The 18616-nt window shown below is 43.1% G+C and overlaps 1 protein-coding gene across 1 annotated transcript; it reads right to left on the bottom strand.

Annotated features, from left to right (window-relative positions):
• Positions 1-2276: 2276 nt before the first annotated feature.
• Positions 2277-17146, bottom strand: LOC310700949 (vomeronasal type-2 receptor 26-like; the record flags this gene model as incomplete). Its single annotated transcript, XM_083490906.1, has 6 exons — positions 2277-3187; positions 10936-11062; positions 12748-12975; positions 13933-14742; positions 16290-16581; positions 16932-17146. 6 exons carry the CDS (start codon positions 17144-17146, stop codon positions 2277-2279), a joined length of 2583 nt encoding a protein of 860 aa, XP_083347032.1.
• Positions 17147-18616: the final 1470 nt, after the last annotated feature.

Genomic DNA, 18616 nt, shown 5'->3' with positions numbered 1-18616 from the left:
AATGGCCTGGTGAAACAACTCTGTCTTGCAGGCCCTGCAGAAAGATGTCAAGTCCCGCAGGGCCCTAGTCTCTTGTGACAGAGCGTTCCACCAGATTGGGACCACAGCCGGAAAAGCCCTTGCTCTGGTTGAGGCCACCCTAACATCCCTTTGGCCTGGGATCTCCAATATGTTTTTATTTGAAGACCGCAAGGACCAAAACGAAAAGAAATTAGAAACTCCCCTCAGACTCTGCCTCCACAAACAGTGGTCAGGATGATAGGAGCCAGAGCCCAGCTCCGCCTGAAGGGCCACTGTCTCCCTATCCCTGAAATAAGGACTATTTCCCTGTGAAAGGGAACCACTGAAGCGGTGGTGGAGAAGCATGATATCCATGATGCGTTTAATTATTTACACTTTAAGCTTGGTTACTGGGGGCTGGGGAAAGTTATATGGAAGTTGCTCAGCAAAGCTTCTTGGAGATTTGATTCCGCTAATGAGGAAGTCTCCAGGACGCGAGTAACTCTGCGCTTCATTTTCTTCCCTCATCAAATTTAAGGAGCACTTTGCTTTCAGCTTCCCACAGACTTGTCATGTGACAAAGACACATGAGAGCAGAGGCAGCAAAGCAGGCTGGGAAGTGCTGGGACTGCACAGTCATTTGGGCCTGCTAAAGTTATTCAGGCCTAACTGCTAACTGTTGGGTGACTCTGACATGTGACAAAGTAGCCAGTTTCTCTTTTGTGCTCTCTGTAAGAAATCAGAGTCTGTCTGCTTCAGTGGTGAGCAGAGTCAGTATGTAATCTGAGTCAAACTGTTTGGAACCATGATGCTTATGAAGAAGTTTATTTTAACTTAGTAAAGCTTTTATTCTTTAAAACTCTGCATTATTAATTTACGCTGTGCGTCAAGATTTGATGGTGCATTAGAACCAGAGGTAGCAGCAGAAGCCGCAGCAGGGAGGTCATTCTGGCTTGGCCTCCTACACCTCCATTTTGACTTCTCCTTTCTCCCCCACAACCAGTTAATCAGAAGAAGTTAACACCCTCCAGCACAGTGTGATATGTATAACCTCAGGCTTCCTTGGCTTCTGATGTTTGGGCAATTGCCAGGGATGTCTCTTGAGGTTTGGGAAGAATAAACCACTATCATTTTTATAATTAAAAGGGGAAGAAAGTTCTTGGGATCTCTATATGGTTCAAGGGGCAATGACAGAGCGGGAAAAATATGTTTACACCAAATCACTGCAACATGAGTCACTTGCATTTTGGGGATGAGTTTGGCTTGAACTTTGCTAAGAACAGCCCTGCTGGGTTAGTCCAAACTCCCATCTAGTCCTGCAACACAGTGGCCAATCAGACATTGCTGAGAAGCTCACAAGCAGGGCATGAAAGCAATGGGCCTTGCCAGGCACTGGTCACCAGCGACTGGCATTGGGGGGAAGTAACTATTCACTGCATGATTCAATATTTTGTTTGCTCACAATCTCCCAACCTTCTGATTCATTGGTTGTCTATGAGTGCTGGTGCTATATAAGAGAGGGAGGCAAAAAGGATGGATCCTGCCCTTCTCCAGAAGCTCAGTGCAAATAAGTGAGAGGTCTGCTCCATGGGGTGAATGGGGACTACCCCACCAATCTCAACCTGCCTTCATGCCACCACCACTCACCTGCATTCTTACTTACAAGTGGTGGTTCTTCTCCATCATTGTTTCTGGCTCCAGCTATCGTGGTGCCCCTTTCACTCCCACCAAACAGACAGCTGCCACATCCGTTTGTTGATGCCAACCTTGAAAACCCTAAATGACATTGGCCCTGTATATCTAAAGGAGCTTCTCCACACCCATCGTCCAGACCAGATACTGAGGTCCAGCTCCAAGGGCCTTAAGAAGGTTCATTCAAGCATTAATACACTCAAATGAGATTCCGTTTTTCAGTTGCTGTTTTTAATATTAGAAGAAGAATTTCAAGTTACACTAAGTTATTATTTAGGCTTAGGTTATGAACTCAGGAAGAAAGGAAGGTGGGTCATGTCAAAGTACAAACTGGATATGGTAGAGAAAGATAATTATGTATGAAGAGGGAGACTGCACTCCAGGAGACTCTACAGGTAGGGTTATCCCTAAAAGTTGTAAGTCCAGACACTCTCCAGGCATGTGATTCAATGATTCCCTTTCATCATTCAAGATGAATGAAAAATGAAGAGCAAACTTTATCTAAAGAGATACATTCCTTCCCAAGGCAACTCTGTGTGTTTCATTACCACTGTGGTAGAAAACAGTTATAAATGTGTTAAGAATCAGACAACAACTTTAGTTTTTGTGGCCAGGTGTTCCTTTGTGTTCAGATTAGGCCTCAGCACAATAATGTAGCATTTGGGAATGAAGATGCAGCCCAGAAGCCCAGCACTAGAAGCCAAGATAGAGAAGATCTGCACAGCTACCATGTATTTCCCCTTTGTGCTCAGGTAGGTGGGCACAAAGGAGACCCAAACGCTGCAGAAGACCAGCATGCTGAAGGTGATCAGCTTGGCTTCATTGAAGGCCCCAGGCAGCTTCCTGGCCAGGAAAGCCACCGTGAAGCAGATGGCAGCTAGGAAGCCCATGTAACCCAGGGCAGCATAAAACATGGCTACAGACCCTTCATTGCATTGCAGGGTGATCTCTCCAGCCTGGGAATGCTTGTCAGAGTATGGGAATGGGGGAGAGATGCCCAGCCAAATGATGCAAATGACCATTTGGACACTGGAGCAGGAAATGACAATGGAGTTGGCCAGACTTTTCCCTAACCATCTCCTCACCCTGTTCCCTGGCTTTGTGGCCAGGAAGGCCAGCACCACCATGATGGTTTTGGACAGCAAAGAAGATACAGCAACTGAGAAGATGGTGCTGAAGGCCGTTTGTCGAAGGAGGCAGGTGACTTTCCTGGGACGGCCAATGAAGAGGAAGGAGGACAAGAAGGACAGCAGGAGGGCGACAAGGAGGATGTAGGAGAGGTCCCTGTTGTTGGCTTTGACTATGGGAGTTTCCCTGTATTTAATGAATATCCCTACAACAAAGCCTGTGGTTAAAGACAGGAAGAGAGCCAAAGATGTCAGGATAATCCCCAAATATTGTTTATATGATAGGAAGGTGATAGTCCTCGGAATGCAGTGATCTCGGTCCTTGTTTGGATATTGTTCTTCTGGACATTTGGTGCAACGCTCTGCATCTGAGGGGGAGAAAAGAAATGGCTTTGGCTTTGCTTACACACATATTCTATTACATGTCGAGAAATGCACTCATATGGGTGATATCAGAAAATGAGAATGTATTGTAAGAAAGGGAAGCTTTTTTGGTGCATTTCCTTATGCGATAGTTTTCAGGCAGTAACACTACTTCATTTCCATATTTCATTTCGCTTTTAATTTGTATACTGCCTTTTTATATTGCTATGCAGAAGGAGGGTTAGAAGCTGAAGAAACAACAAAATAGACAGCAAAGATCACAGACGTTGCACACACATTCAAAGTCATAATAAAAGCATAGCAGGGGAGCGCAGCTATCGTATACCCTTGACCGAAGAACGGTACACTCCTTCTATCTGGGATGGTCGTCCTCTTCCACCGAGCGCGCAGCTTCGGGAGGGACGCACATGGAGCGGTGAGGGAGGAAGGGGACACCCGCCTAGCCAGCCAGATCAGCCGAATCAACCCTGGCGATCAATGGGGTGACAGATGTCGCAGCCAGATCGCCCTCACACCTTTTGCTCTGCTGATGAGGGGAGAAGATGGCCGCCGAACTAGCTGCAGAGTTCTGGAGGTTATCTGAGGCAAGTTCTAAATCTGCTTTTTAAACAGGCTCGACACCGAGCCAACCTTTGAAACTCCCTTTATAATATATTTTAACTCCTCCAGAGTTTTTTAAAGTAGTTTAATAGTCCTTTTAGCTTGTTGCTTCTAAAAAAAAAAGAGCTCCTTTGCTACCTTGTTACCTTGTTATCTTGATGTCCGGAGGGTTTTGCTCCCCGCGATGCCGCGCCCTCAAGTCTGACCGACAATGAGGAAAACGGGTGACAGCTGATTTATTGCCAACTCCGTGTTACGCTCTGAACTATAAGCTATCAAATTACAAATTACAAACAGCTATCCCAAATCTTGCCTCATTTTGGACCTTAGCCCATAGCTGGGTGGACAAAGATTTACAAATGGTACTTACTAGAAAGAAACGTAGGGACCTGGGGATAGTGACAAGTCCATTGTTCCAGGAGTGTTATGAGAAACAGAGTAAAATCACGCAATACTTTTTACACACAAGGGACAACGAGAATGGAAATGGAAATGGAAATGAGCAAAAGATGGCTGAGATGGTTGAGTTGAAGCAGGATGAGGCTCTTCTTTCTCCCTCTGCTGCTCAAGATCACTCAACCTTCTCTAGAGGAATACAGGACACGGAGAATAACAACCAAAATAGAAATACAATGAGCCTGGCCCATGAAATAGTCTTGGCTGAGATATTATCTTCAGAGTTACAGGAAGAAACCCGAAACTCCCAGAAACCCCAGACTTCATCTATGGGCTCCCAGACGGAAAACAATGACTGCTATCCTCAGGACTGGCTGCTCTCTATAAATCTGGATCTGGCAGTTATGAAAAAATACTTAACAATAACAAATGGGCTGCTCCTGACATTAGTGGAAAATTATCCCCTCCAAGCTAAAGGCTCAGAACCTCATGGTGTTGATCCACAAACCACCCCTCAAGAGCCAGAATATACAAAGCAACCAGCAACCAGCAAGTGCACACAAGGATCAGCAGCGGAAAATCATTTACACCAAGGAAAGGACATAGGGCTGTATGTATCTGTCCCTAAAACTGAATTTCCTATCGAAGTAAATCAAAAGAAGCGAGGCATTAGTAAGAGATCCCATAAGAAGAAAGCTGAAACTAAAAAGAAAAGTAAGAACATAAAAACTGCAAGGAAATCTGTTACAAACCGACGTGCATGCAAAGTATGCTGGAAAAGACTATATAAGCTGATTCCAACAAAATCAAAAACAAACTCTAACAAACCTGCTATACATGGCAGCAGAGAGAACAACAGTGTGGATCCAGGAAAAAAGATCCAGCTGAAGTCTTTGAAAGAAACATCATTGCTGCCTAACAAAACAAGTGAGGAAACGGAATCACTACCCGGGTGCTCTATGCTGAAACTCCAAGGATCCATAAATATTAAAGAAGACTCACCCCATACTATTGATTATGGCAGATTTCAAGATGAGCCAGTAGCAGGGCAAGACTTGCCCCAGGATAAAGGATGGAAACTGATGTTGGCAGATAGGAAGTTAGCTTTTCTCAACTACCCGAAGCCAAAGGGCTTCCTTACACAGGAAGAACGCTCGGTGCATTTTGTGAATATTTTAGATGATATGCTGCCAGGGAAAATAAAATTAAATGACATTACCTCAGTAGATTTCATATTCTACAATGGATATTCTCTGCGAGTGATTGCCTCCTTCAAAGATCAAAATTTGGCTAAATATATATATAGATCAAGACATCTGCTGTCAAAGAAAAGGATAACGGTAACAAGATTTTTCGAAAACAGCACATGTTTGAAATTGTTCCCTGATGAGTTTACGACAGCTGAGATAAGATTTACTTGTAAACCAAAGGAGGAGAGAGGACACTCAAAAGACAAACTGGAACATACTGAGCAAGGGCCCTTGAAACTAAGACAGGAGATGAGATTGCCTAATGAGGGGATGGATAACTTCTATCCAGAAGAAAAGGCATTAATAAATCAGTTTGGATTGTTGCCTTTCTTTGCCCAATCTGAGATTTTGAGAAGATTGGAGACCCTTAGAAATAAGTTAACAGAGATGAATGCTCAGGAAAAAGTAAGAGAGAAAGAACCGGCAACGGACCAATTGAAGAAAGAGAACCTCTCTGAAAAAGCCAAGACAGACTCCATGAAAGATTACTCTTATAATACCTCTACAATTGCGGAGATAAACCTGTTAACAACAGATCTAACACAGTGCGTAAGGGACAGCAACAATCTACCATCTAAGAAGGAAACCATCCCTATGGCAACCACGAAAGACTACCCTTATAATACCTCTGCAGCTGCAGAGATAAACCTGACAGCAACAGATCTAACACAGTGCGTAAGGGACAGCAACAATCTACCATCTAAGAAGGAAACCATCCCTATGACAACCACAACGCGCTCTTGGACCAGCATGAGATACCTGGATGAGGATGAACTTGGTATCAGTCAAATAGAACACCTCAAGGTAGATTCGCCAAAAAAAGGAGTACTGATCACTAATGTTAGCACGCTGCACCCTTCAACTGATTCCATTGAGTACCTGGGCGATAATACATCTATGGACATTGCCAAAATGAATGAAATCCAACCAATAGATAAAAAGATAGGCCCAAAAAATCTTTCAAAGGCAAATTGACTAAGATCAATTTTTGGCAAGACAACGTGCAACCTTGCCTTGCTAACTTGGAATATTGCAGGTTGGCAAAAGAGGGTTTCTGACCAATCCTTCGCCAAATATATCCAGAGACATGACATTGCGTTTCTCCAGGAGACCTGGAGCACAAGTGAAGTGGAGTTAAATGGTTTTTCTGCGTTCTCCCTCCCAGGTCTTTTAAGTACTAGAGGGGGGCGAGTTAAAGGTGGGTTAGTTACTTTAATCTCAACAAGGCTAAGGGCCACATTTAAAAAACTAGACCCACTAGACCATCTGGCCACAGCTGTGCAAGTACAGTGGAGAACCCACAGCTGGCTGCTGATTAATGTATACCTACCCCCACAAAGAGAGAAAAGATTGATAAGAAATACTTGGGCTCAGTTAGAACAGTATCTTGACAAACTACTAAATCAATTTCCTGATGCCTCTGTAGTGATGGCAGGCGACCTAAATGCCAGAACTGGACAATCTGATGAGGCTTTGTGTGCCCATTTCCACGAAACAGTCCCCATTATAGAGGAAACCCACCCAATACCAGCTAGAATCTCAAAGGATAAAGGCTGCAATTATGCCGGCTTATGCCTACTACACTTGGTCAATAAGTTGGACTTGGTTATACTAAATGGCCGTACAGAGGGGGAGAAGGTCGGAGAATTCACATTTATATCTAACAATGGCGCCTCCACAATTGATTATATAATCGTGTCGTATGATCTTCAAAACAAAGTTCTGGAATGCAAAGTGGAGGAGCGCTTAGACAGTGACCATCTGCCATTAAGTGCACTCGTAGCTGCGGGAAAGGATTTATCCTGCGCTGAGAAAATCGAGCATTCGAGCCCTACAGCTTTGGAGCTCAGATATTCGCGCATTAGATGGACAGATGAACTGCATAAGGAAATTTCAAGTAGGCTACGCTCAAAGGAATTCCTCACTAAGAGAGAAAACCTTATAACTTCCTCAAGCCATGAATTAAAGATAAATTTATTTCAGGAGTTAATTTTACTCCTTCAAGATTCCCTGAAGGAAAAAAGGAACAGGCCAAGTAGGCAACCCTCAGTATATAAAAATTCCAAACCCTGGTTTGATCAAGAATGTCAGGATATGAAGCTAAATTTACTGAAAAAATACAAGAATTATAGATCTGCCAATTTACCCCAACTCCCCACGGGCTGGTTTGAAGATAAACGAAATTATAAAATTTTGATCAAAAACAAAAAACTCCTGGCACAGAAAAGAGAATGGAAATGCCTAATAGATGCATCCAGAGAGAGAGATTCGGCCACCTTCTGGAGATTGGTAGCAAATGGAGTGCGATCTACTTCCTCAGAAGTGGAGTATACTATACCTGCAGGGACTTGGGAGGCATTTTTCCAATCTTCATATTCAGCTCTGCCTTTGACACAGCCACTAACACAGTGTGCGGCAGGTGATGAGTGGCCTCCGGTGTCGGTCGCGGAGATTAGGAGGCTTATTCAGGCACTTAAACACAGAAAAGCCCCGGGAGCTGATAACATCTCTCCTGAACTTCTCAAAGCCAATATTGACTGGTGGGCCCCAGTCCTTGCCACCCTTTTCACCAGCATAGATCATACAGCAATAATACCAGAGGACTGGGGATTGGCAATCATCGTTCCCATATTCAAGAAAGGCTGTAAACTTGATCCAGCCAATTACAGACCAATCAGTCTCTTAAGCATCATCAGCAAACTTTATGCAACTCACTTACGTGAAAAGTTTGCGGACTGGCTGGAACAGGAGCACATCCTAAAGGAAGCCCAGGCTGGTTTCAGGGCACATAGATCAACTCTAGACCAAGGATTGGTATTGCAACATCTAGTGGAGAAATACACCTCAAAGAAAGGAGGCTCTCTCTATGTAGCCTTTATAGATTTCAAATCAGCCTTCGACTCGATACCCCGGCACAGACTTTGGGAAAAACTAAATGTCACAAACATCGATAGACGTCTTTTGCTTCTTATCCGTAGACTACATGAAAATACTCGGATCCGTGTTAGATGCGACCATTATGGGAACCTATCAAAGGAAATCCAAAGTTCCCATGGTGTCAAGCAAGGCTGTGTTCTTGCCCCTATTCTTTTTAACTTCTATATAAACTCCTTAGTCGGAAAGATGGAGGAAGCAAGTACTCATTCCCCAAATCTAAATAATACACCAATCCCGGTCCTTTTGTACGCAGATGATGCGGCACTTATTTCCTTCTCTTGTGTGGGTCTAAGAAAACTTTTACGAGCTCTTACAGAGTATTGCGAAGCTGAACACCTAATAATAAATTACACTAAATCAAAAATTATGGTGTTCTCCAAGAGAAAACTCCGACATAAATGGAAAATTAATAACCAACCTATTGAGCAAGTAACATCTTTTAGATATCTTGGAATAATTTTTGATGAGAAGGGATCTTGGTGCCATCAGATTAAGAATTCCATTGTAAATGCGCAAAGATCTTCCAGAGCTATCATAAGATTCTTTTACAGAAAAGGAGGTCAATATGTTCCTGCTGCCTCCCAGGTCTTTGTTGCAAAAATACTTCCACAATTGATGTATGGCACCCAGTTATTTAATTGTCAAAAACTCAAGTCCCTGGAATCTGTACAAACTAAATTTTATCGTTCCCTACTAGGGTTACCTACCTGTGTCTCTAACACTGCCATTAGGCTGGAGGTAGGCCAACTCCCTATTAATGCCAGGATATGGATCCTGAAGATTCACTTCTGGCTAAAACTCATATTTTTCCCAGTGGGAGTGGCTCCATTGACTCTACTAGACCCGTTCCAGTCTAAATGGAGATTGTCGCTTTATGAAAAATTGAGGGGCCTGGGGCTTTCCCCACAAGAACTCATAGCCTCAGGCTTTGAAAAGGCTAAAATGATGGTGAGCCAGCGAATAGGAGATGTAGAGCTCCAGGACCATATGAGCAAGATAGATAAATATCCAGCTATCCAAGATTATGGAAAAGGGTTTAATCTAACCCCATATTTGCTGGACCTACAAATCGCAAAATATAGGCGGGCGTTTACCCTTACCAGATTTGATGTATTGCCATCTGCCTTACTAAAGGGCAGATACGAGGGCACACCCTATGCTGAACGAGTCTGCCCATGTGGTCTGAAGGAGGTGGAAACGGCTTCACATGTGCTGTTACACTGCGACCTTTACGGGGATATCAGGTTACTGTTTATCTCCCCTATCGTTCAGAAATTTCCAGGTCGATCTGAATCTCAGCGGCTGAAAATCCTACTAGGAGATAAAAACCCAGAAGTAACACTGAAAGTGGCCAAGTTTTCTGCGGCCGCGATCAAGCGGAGGGCATTAGCTGTAAAAAAGTAAAAGATCTGACCCCTGGATAAGCCCCCCCCCTTTTTTAAGCCCATACATATACTGTAGTGCATATATGAGTATGTATATGTGTGTGTGTGTGGGTGTGGGTGTATATATGTATTGTTTTTATGTATAATTTTACAACTTTTAATTGACACCATCATTCCCTTGTAAATTATTGCTGCCTTTTATGTTTTTTCTTTTCTTCTGGTCTATGACCGTAATAAATTTATTCAAAGCATATCTTTAAAGTAAACAACATATCAAATAAAGCAATATTCAATAATAATATTCAGGAATAGTAAACAGTAAAATTTAATATCAGCAAATAATAAACAGCTAACACTTATCATGTACAATAAAGAAGGTATCTGAAGAAGTGTGCATGCACACGAAAGCTCATACCAAGAACTAACTTAGTTGGTCTTTAAGGTGCTACTGGAAGGAATTTTTTTATTTTGACTATGGCAGACCAACATGGCTACCTACCTGTAACTGGAACCATGTACAATAAAGAATTACTAATCTATAATCAATAAAAAACAGCAAGTCACAATGAATAAAATACCACAAAACATGCAAAGCATGTAAAAGGATCAAACTGAGAAACAAGGACACACAACTTATGATTTATTTATTATTAATATCCTTGAACTCTTCTCTTGCAAGCTGCTACAGCTGTTCTCAAACTCCTTGTCTGGGATATCCAATAACTTCCTGTTGAAATGCCATAATCTTTAATTGTTCTACAATGTAATGGAATGGAATGTTCACCTAATTTTTATTACTATTTTGCATCATGCTTTCTCTCTTTTAAATAAACATTTGGAATTTTCACTATTTCTCGTTTATTTTGAAGACATTTTTAATTTCCTTTTGTGAGGGTGGTTCTGGTTCTGTAATCCTAGAAGGCTTGGTACAAAATAGCCAAAGCTGTGCCTTATGGGCAGGGCAGGCTGAACCCAATTTGCATCCCAGAGATTGCTTCCTGCAAGTCATTTCTTTCAAATTACTTCCTGGAACGGGGTTAAAAATGAAGAAATCAAGGATCTGCATCCAAATAGGTCTTTAGAATCTTCACAGAAAATTTCTGACTAAGATGTTGCCCTATTCATATTCTCACCACAAATTCCATCTCCTGTGGCGTCACCCACCTTCCTGTGTAGATATGGTCCCTTCCCCACACGGAACACAAGCATAGCAGCAAACTGGCTTGTCTTCTTGAACCACCTTGGCATATCCTGGGTGACACCTTTTGGTACACCAGGCGTGAGGCACAGTCTAGCCATAAAGAAAAGATGCACATTAAAGGGGAAGTGTCAGCAATACTTGTGCATATGGAACTCACTCAGAGAGTCTGGAAAGAACCCAGCAGGGTCTCCAGTCCCACAAGAAAGCACCCTTGATGTCAGGGGTGCCAACTTGAATAAAATATTGTGGGTACCCAGGTAAGCCACACAACACATTATCGATGCCCATCAACTTTCCTATTGTTGATGTAGAACGGAAACCTCCCTACTGTGTTTGCTTTTTAAACAATAACTATAACAATAATAATTTATTTATACCCCACCCATCTGGCTGGGTTTCCCCAGCCACTCTGGGCGGCTTCCAACAAAAGATTAGGAACACATTAAAATATCAATCATTAAGAACTTCCCTAAACTTGGCTGCCTTCAGATGTCTTATAAAAATCAGGAAGTTGTTTATTTCCTTGACATCTGATGGGAGGGAGTTCCATGGGGCAGGTGCCACCCCCGAGAAGGCCCTCTGCCTGGTTCCCTGTAACCTCACTTCTTGCAGGGAGGGAATCGCCAGAAGACCCTCAGAGCTGGACCTCAGTATCCGGGCTGAACAATGGGGGTGGAGACGCTCCTTCAGATATATTGGGCTGAGGCGGTTTAGGGTTTTAAAGGTCAGCATGAACGCTTTGAATTGTGCTCGGAAATGTTCTGAAAAAAGTATTAATACATAGGTCTTTGAACAACTGGACTGAGGCACAGTAAATAATAAAAAAGAAGGTACATTCAGGGGAAGTATTTGTGTGCCAGGAGTATTTGTGTCTATGGAGCTGATTCATAGAGTTTGGAAACAACCCAACAAGTTTTCTAGGCACAGGGCAAAAGATGCAGTAAGAAAACTAAAGAAAAAGGCCATCCCAGAAAAGGCCATCCCGGTTACATTCAGGGGAAGGAGTAGTATATGCAAAAATGTATATACAGTGGTACCTTGGTTCCTGAATGACTGGGCTCCCAAACAAATCAGCTCCCGAACGCTGCAAACCCGGAAGCAAGTGAACATTTTTCGTAAGCCAAAAGTCTGACGCGGCTTTCAATTGAGTGCCGGAAGCTCTCGCAGCCAATCGGAAGCCGTTTTCAAACAGTTTTGGGAATTGAGCGGACTTCTAGAATGGATTAAGTTCAAGAACCAAAATTCCACTGCACTCAAATGAGCCCCTTGGAACGGCTCCTGCACAACCATCCTGACCTTCTGGAGCTGGCATGCCAAGCAGGCCTTACTCCCAAGCTCTCTGTTTAGCTCACTGGGCTCCATGATGCTCTTGCGTGGGCTCTGCGATTTTCTCATGAGATCTCGCAGGGCCGGGCTGGATTTACCATTAAGCAAAATAAGTACGTGCTTAGGGCATCCAGGGAAGTCGGGCACCACAGGAATTTTTCTGTTGCTGGATTTACCATGGACCATATTGTGCAGCTCAATCAAGTTCCACAAAAAGGCTCCCACAATAAATGAAAAAATTACATACATACAAACATACATACATACATACATACATACATGTGTGTGTGTATATCTGCACATGAAGAGCATTATACACATTTAATAATTTACTTAATTATAATGAAAGCATCAGCCAAACTTCCAAAAGATTATACTTGAATTCCTCTTGGCAATTCGACAGATTACTAGATCTTAAGGTGTATCATGTGGAATAAAGGGGCTCTTGCCTGGTTGAACCACTTGGGCCACAAAATAGCTTCTGGGTTAATGGTGAACTTGAAGTCAATGGATGCCTCTCTCTCTATACTCCCAATTTTCACTCTAACACAAGACTCATTGGGAAGCACCACCCAATTCTCAATATCAAACGTGATTGGCAGCTCCCCATTCTCACCCAAATACAATCCGCCCATGGAAGTGTTCAAGAACCGGGTTTCTCTTAAGAAAGGGTGCAGCTGGAATGACAGGGAAAACACCAGCATTTCAAATCATTTAAAATCATTTTGGACATCTCATCCCTTCTCCTTTGAGCTCCAAAGTCCTGGCATACCTGACCTCATTGGAATTTATGGAGGACTAAACTATCAGGAAAAAGCAGCAATGCAAGAGCGAGCTGCAAGTTGCTGGAATGCAAAACAGGATGTTGATGTTTGGGACTGTACTATTGGAACAAAGGGGCAGTCTATTCACTGTACTGAGCACCGGATGTTAGCTCAGAGTGTCATCTGACCTGTACTGGAAGTACAGGGGTGGAGTTTCTCTCTCTACTGTTGGAGACTGGAGAGTGCAGACGTGTTTCTCTGTACTGCTGGAATGACAGAAATAAAGACATGTAAATAGATTTCTGTCTGTCTCTTTCCCCTCCCTGAGGGAAGCAGGGAGGAGGGAGGAGAGGTGTGTCCCTCTCACGCTGAGTGGGATCGCCGATAGTGACCTTGCCTGTATCCTGCCGGGAGACGCAGACGGGGAGGTCAACAAGGATCTCAAGCCGAATGCCTGGAGTGTGGCCAGTTACCTCTGACTGCGGCCTGAGAATCCGACATAAACACCCAAACTTAGAAAGCGTTTTAGATGCCTCATCTCTGCTTCCTTAGAACTCAAAACTCCTGTTGTGCCACAACTTCTCCTGCTGGCAAGACTAAACATACACCCTCCAGGTGGAAGGATGTCTGTTTTTACTTGTTTTGGCTTGTTTTGGCTTTGTTTTTTATTGCAGTAGACCACCTTGATATTTTATGAAATACACTATATATATATATATTTTCCAGCAAGAAACTAAAAAAAGAATCTAAATCTAAATAAATAAAACAAAAACCTTTTCCTCACTGTTGCATTCGTGTCTAAATCAATGAGCATGATTATTGTAGAGTTGGTAGAAAGAACTTTGATTTCTAGAAAGGGAAAGGAAATACCTGCCATGGCTGTAGCCTTTGACATGCCAACTGGTCTCCTCTACCCGCCATCAACATCTGCTTTGATCTGGATGAACAGGCAACATTTAAAGCATGTGCCATGATTTGGACACTGAAGTATGTTCTGTGGCTGTCTTGAGACAGAACACTCTGCATCTCCTCTTCAGACGGCACCTCCAGATTCTTCACATCTCTGCATCTTGTCCAACCTCTCACAGCGAGGACGTGCTTTGAGTTTGAACAACTAAATGCTTTTTGCCGAAACAGATTAAGAAGATAGGACTCTGGTTTACCGCAGTCACATTTGCTCCTTATTTTGGTCTTCATTACAAAGGAGAATGAACCATGGATATACTTCAAATACTTCGGACCAAAAGACAAATTTGTGTCAATGTCCTGAAAAGCTGTTGTGAGCCATACTTTTGGCCCAATTTGTTTCCAGAGTTTTTGTTGTAGTAACATGATGAAACCCAATGCCGTATGACTGTTTACATAGTAAATGAATACATTGGTCTGTCTCCGTAGGGCAATTAATTCACTTTGTGTGAACCTCTCATGTTCATTCTTTTCTGGTATTCTTACTGAAAAGGCAACACAAATTCCATTGCTGGCCATCAGAGATGTAAAGACACTCAAGAACCTTTCTCCATTCTCATTCTCTGGAGCAAATAGGCTGATCCACGTCCATCCAAAATGCTGGAGGAACTTTACAATCCCCAGGTACTGAACTTCTTCATTGGGGACTGTACGGTAGACAAAAGGAATTTTGGTGTTCTCATCAACAACCCCAGGTACAAAGCCATAACTGATCTGGAGTGGGGAGGAAAAGTACAATGTTTCATTTTCAGAGCAAAATACAGGATTAGCCTGAAATACTTAATACCTAACAAATGTTGTGCTGACTGGGGCTGATACTTTTATTTTGAAACTTTGGGAGGCTGCAACCCTAGCAAAGTCTCCGTGTTAATAATAATAATAATAATAATAATAATTTATTATTTATACCCCGCTCATCTGGCGAGGATTGCCCAGCCACTCTGGGCGGCTTCCAACAGAACACTAAAATACAATAACCTATTAAACATTAAAAGCTTCCCTAAACAGGGAATAAACTTTAGAATCGTAGAGTTGGAAGCGACCCTGAGGTTCATCTTGTCTTCCCCCCTGCAATGCAGATGTCCCATACGGGGATCAAGCCTGCAACCTTGACGTTGGCAGCACCACACTAACCAACTGAGCTATCTAGCTTAACATAGCTCAGGATTTTCTCCCTCTTTGATGCCTCTTTTTGCTGACGATAAAGTGAATTTATACTGCTGCTGAATCTCTTTTGTGTCCCTCTATGCCCCACCCTGATCACCTTATCTGTCTCCTGAGAAATCTCTATGTGGGACAAGAAGCTACAGTTAGAACTGGATATGGAACAACTGTTTGGTTCAAAATTGGGAAAGGAGTACGGCAAGGCTGTATATGGTCTCCCTGCTTATTTAACTTATATGCAGAATTCATCATGCGAAAGGCTGGGCTGGATGAATCCCAAACTGGAATTAAGAGTGCCAGAAGAAATATCAACAACCTCAGATATGCAGATGACACAACTTTGATGGCAGAAAGTGAGGAGGAATTAAAAACCTTTTAATGAGGGTGAGAAAGGAGAGCGCAAAATATGATCTGAAGCTCTACATCAAAAAAAGAAGATCATGGCCACTGGTCCCATCACCTCCTGGCAAATAGAAGGGGAAGAAATGGAGGCAGTGAGAGATTTTACTTTTTTGGGCTCCATGATCACTGCAGATGGTGACAGCAGTCACGAAATTAAAAGACGCCTGCTCCTTGGGAGAAAGGCAATGGCAAACCTAGACATCACCTTGACAACAAAGGTCCGTATAGTAAAAGCCATGGTTTTCCCAGTAGTGATGTATGGAAGTGAGAGCTGGACCATAAAGAAGGCTGATTGCCGAAGAATTGATGCTTTTGAATTATGGTGCTGGAGGAGACTCTTGAGAGTCCCATGGACTGCAATAAGATCAAATGCATCCATTCTTAAGGAAATCAGCCCTGAGTGCTCACTGGAAGGACAGATTGTGAAGCTGAGGCTCCAATACTTTGGCCACCTCATGAGAAGAGAAGACTCCCTGGAAAAGACCCTGATGTTGGGAAAGATGGAGGGCGCAAGGAGAAGGGGACGACAGAGGACGAGATGGTTGGACAGTGTTCTCGAAGCTACCAGCATGAGTTTGACCAAACTGCGGGAGACAGTGGAAGACAGAAGTGCCTGGCATGCTCTGGTCCATGGGGTCACGAAGAGTCGGACACAACTAAACGACTGAACAACAACAATGCCCCACCCTTCATACCTGTGGGATTTTGTACATGCCTGACGTGACTGAAATCACTTTGGAGAGGATGGAATTGGCTCCTTCAAGAACAGCCAAGATATTATTCCATTTTCCACAGCGATAGTTTGGAATATTGCTTTCCCCACCTGCAAGCAGGTCTAGCATGGCATCAGAAGTGATCCTAGCATTGTAATAGTTCTCATAGAGGCTGTAGCCCAGAGTGATGTTGGGTAAGAGCCTGGGATCCCGGTTGATCTCTTGAATGGTGAAGAAGAAGGACAAGATATGCCAGTAGAACCTATCCGGCATACTGTAAGAAATCAATCAATTAAAAAGTGTCAAACCATTCACTATTTAATGAAAAGAAATCATGATCAGGCTCATTTATACACTTGTGTTCTTCAGCAAGCAACACGGCAGCACAGCAGGTAAAAATAGAGCACGTCTGGGAACATGCAACACACTAGCTGCTGCGAAACTCAAGTTCACTCCAGCCCCTGCCAGCATGGCCAGTGATCAGGGGTGATGGGAGCTGTAGTCCTGCAACATCTGGAAGACCACAGAGTCCTCACCCCTAAAATGGAGGCTATTTGCCTAGTAAACAGGAGCCATTGGGGTGCAGTAGAAAAGCGTGACGTCCTTCTGCATATAATTACTTACTCGTCCTCAAACCTGGTCAATGGGGGCTGTGAAAAGATGTATGGAAGTTGTAGACCAAACAAATTTGGAGATATTATCCCGCCAATGAGGAAGTCGCCAGTCTGGAAATAATTCTGTGCTTTGATTCCTTCCCGGATTGGATTCAAGAGGCATTTTGCCTTCAGGTTCCTGCAGGATTCAAGAAAAATGAGCAGCATCAGCATCTGCGATCTCATTCTGACTGACTGCTACACCTCTCTTGTGAGTGTTCCTCTCTCTCCCCCATAGTCAGTTACATCAGAAGAAGCCAAAAGACTCTTATTTAACCAATATGGGTGGTGGTCAGCTATAGCTTCAGAGCCATTAAACCTCACACAGATGTATCCCACCCCTCTTACTCTCAATCGTGATTCAGTCTGTCTCTGACACAGGTGATCTTCTGTGAATCAACTTCTCCCTCCGGAACAAGGCAGAATAAATCACTGTGATTTTGATAATGATAAGGGGAAGGAAGTTCATCTCTGCCACAACCTGAAGTCTCTGTGTGGCTTGAGGGGCAGGAGCAGAGATGGAGATAAACATGGTTGCGAGGAATCAAAGTTGCTGCTCCAAAGTTTGACATGGGTCACTTGTGGTGCATGAGAGTTTGGCACGAACTTTGCTGCTGACAGGAACATTAGAAAAGTCCTGCTGCTGGTTCAGTTCAAAGCTAAATCTAATCCAGTATCCAGTGGCCAACCCAAGTTGATGGCAACAGCTCTTTTCTGGAGTTGATCCGAGCAACTGGCATTCAGAAATATGCAGCCTCTGATCCTGGTAATCACGTGATTGCCTTTTAAAAGTGTCTCAGTTAGCAGCTGAAACAAAATAAAATAAATCCTTCCAGTAGGGCTGGACCCTACAAAGTTGTTGGGTATTCCCATCCAAATTGTGTGTGCGCACTGCATCATGTGGTCATTTATGTGGGGCATGGCTTACCAGGATCCCCACAGTATTTTATTCCAGTTGGCACCCCTGACATCAAGGGTGCTTTCTTGTTGGACTGGAGACCCTGCTCTCCAGGGGGGTTCGGCTAGTACCTTCATTGTACACCTTTGGCCGATTGACATCCGATTCCCTTTTAAATGTCTTCTGGTGGAGGGATTATTGGTTAGTTTATTTTTCTTTTCTTTTTTATATTGCATTTTTATGTTGTGAACCATCCTGACATCTATGGCCGACGGGCGCAATAGAAATTTAATAAACAAGATAATAAGAATAAGAATAAGAATAAGATCAAACTGAGGTGTCTGGCTTGGCTTGTTTCTGACTACCTAATATCAAGTTTCAGTCATGTCCTTCCATGTACTAAGTTTTCTCCTAGACTTGTACTTTTGATCCTCATCAAAACTCGTGTGCCAAAAATATTTCTCTTCCAAAAACTATGTATAACAACCTTATAGATTTCCATATGACCTTTTATCTATGTCCTTCATGTAGCTAGTTTAATGTCCCTTTTCTTCTAATTTAGCTAATTTTGCACTTTAGCAATTCAGTTGACATCTTAAGCAGCTTAGGAAATTCAGCTATGAGTAATATGCAGTCTAACTCAAGATCGAAGAGCCTGGCACAGGAATGATTTCAAGCAACATTGGGCAACTCCACAATTGCTATTAGTGAAGAATTGGGAATCAGAAACTTTAAGAGGTCTACTGTCAATTATCTAT

Source organism: Podarcis liolepis (assembly GCF_965112155.1).
Source record: "Podarcis liolepis genome assembly, chromosome: 2".
NCBI lineage: Eukaryota > Metazoa > Chordata > Lepidosauria > Squamata > Lacertidae > Podarcis > Podarcis liolepis.
The sequence above is the reverse complement of the archived record's forward strand: the minus strand, read 5'-3'. Positions and strand labels throughout refer to the sequence as shown.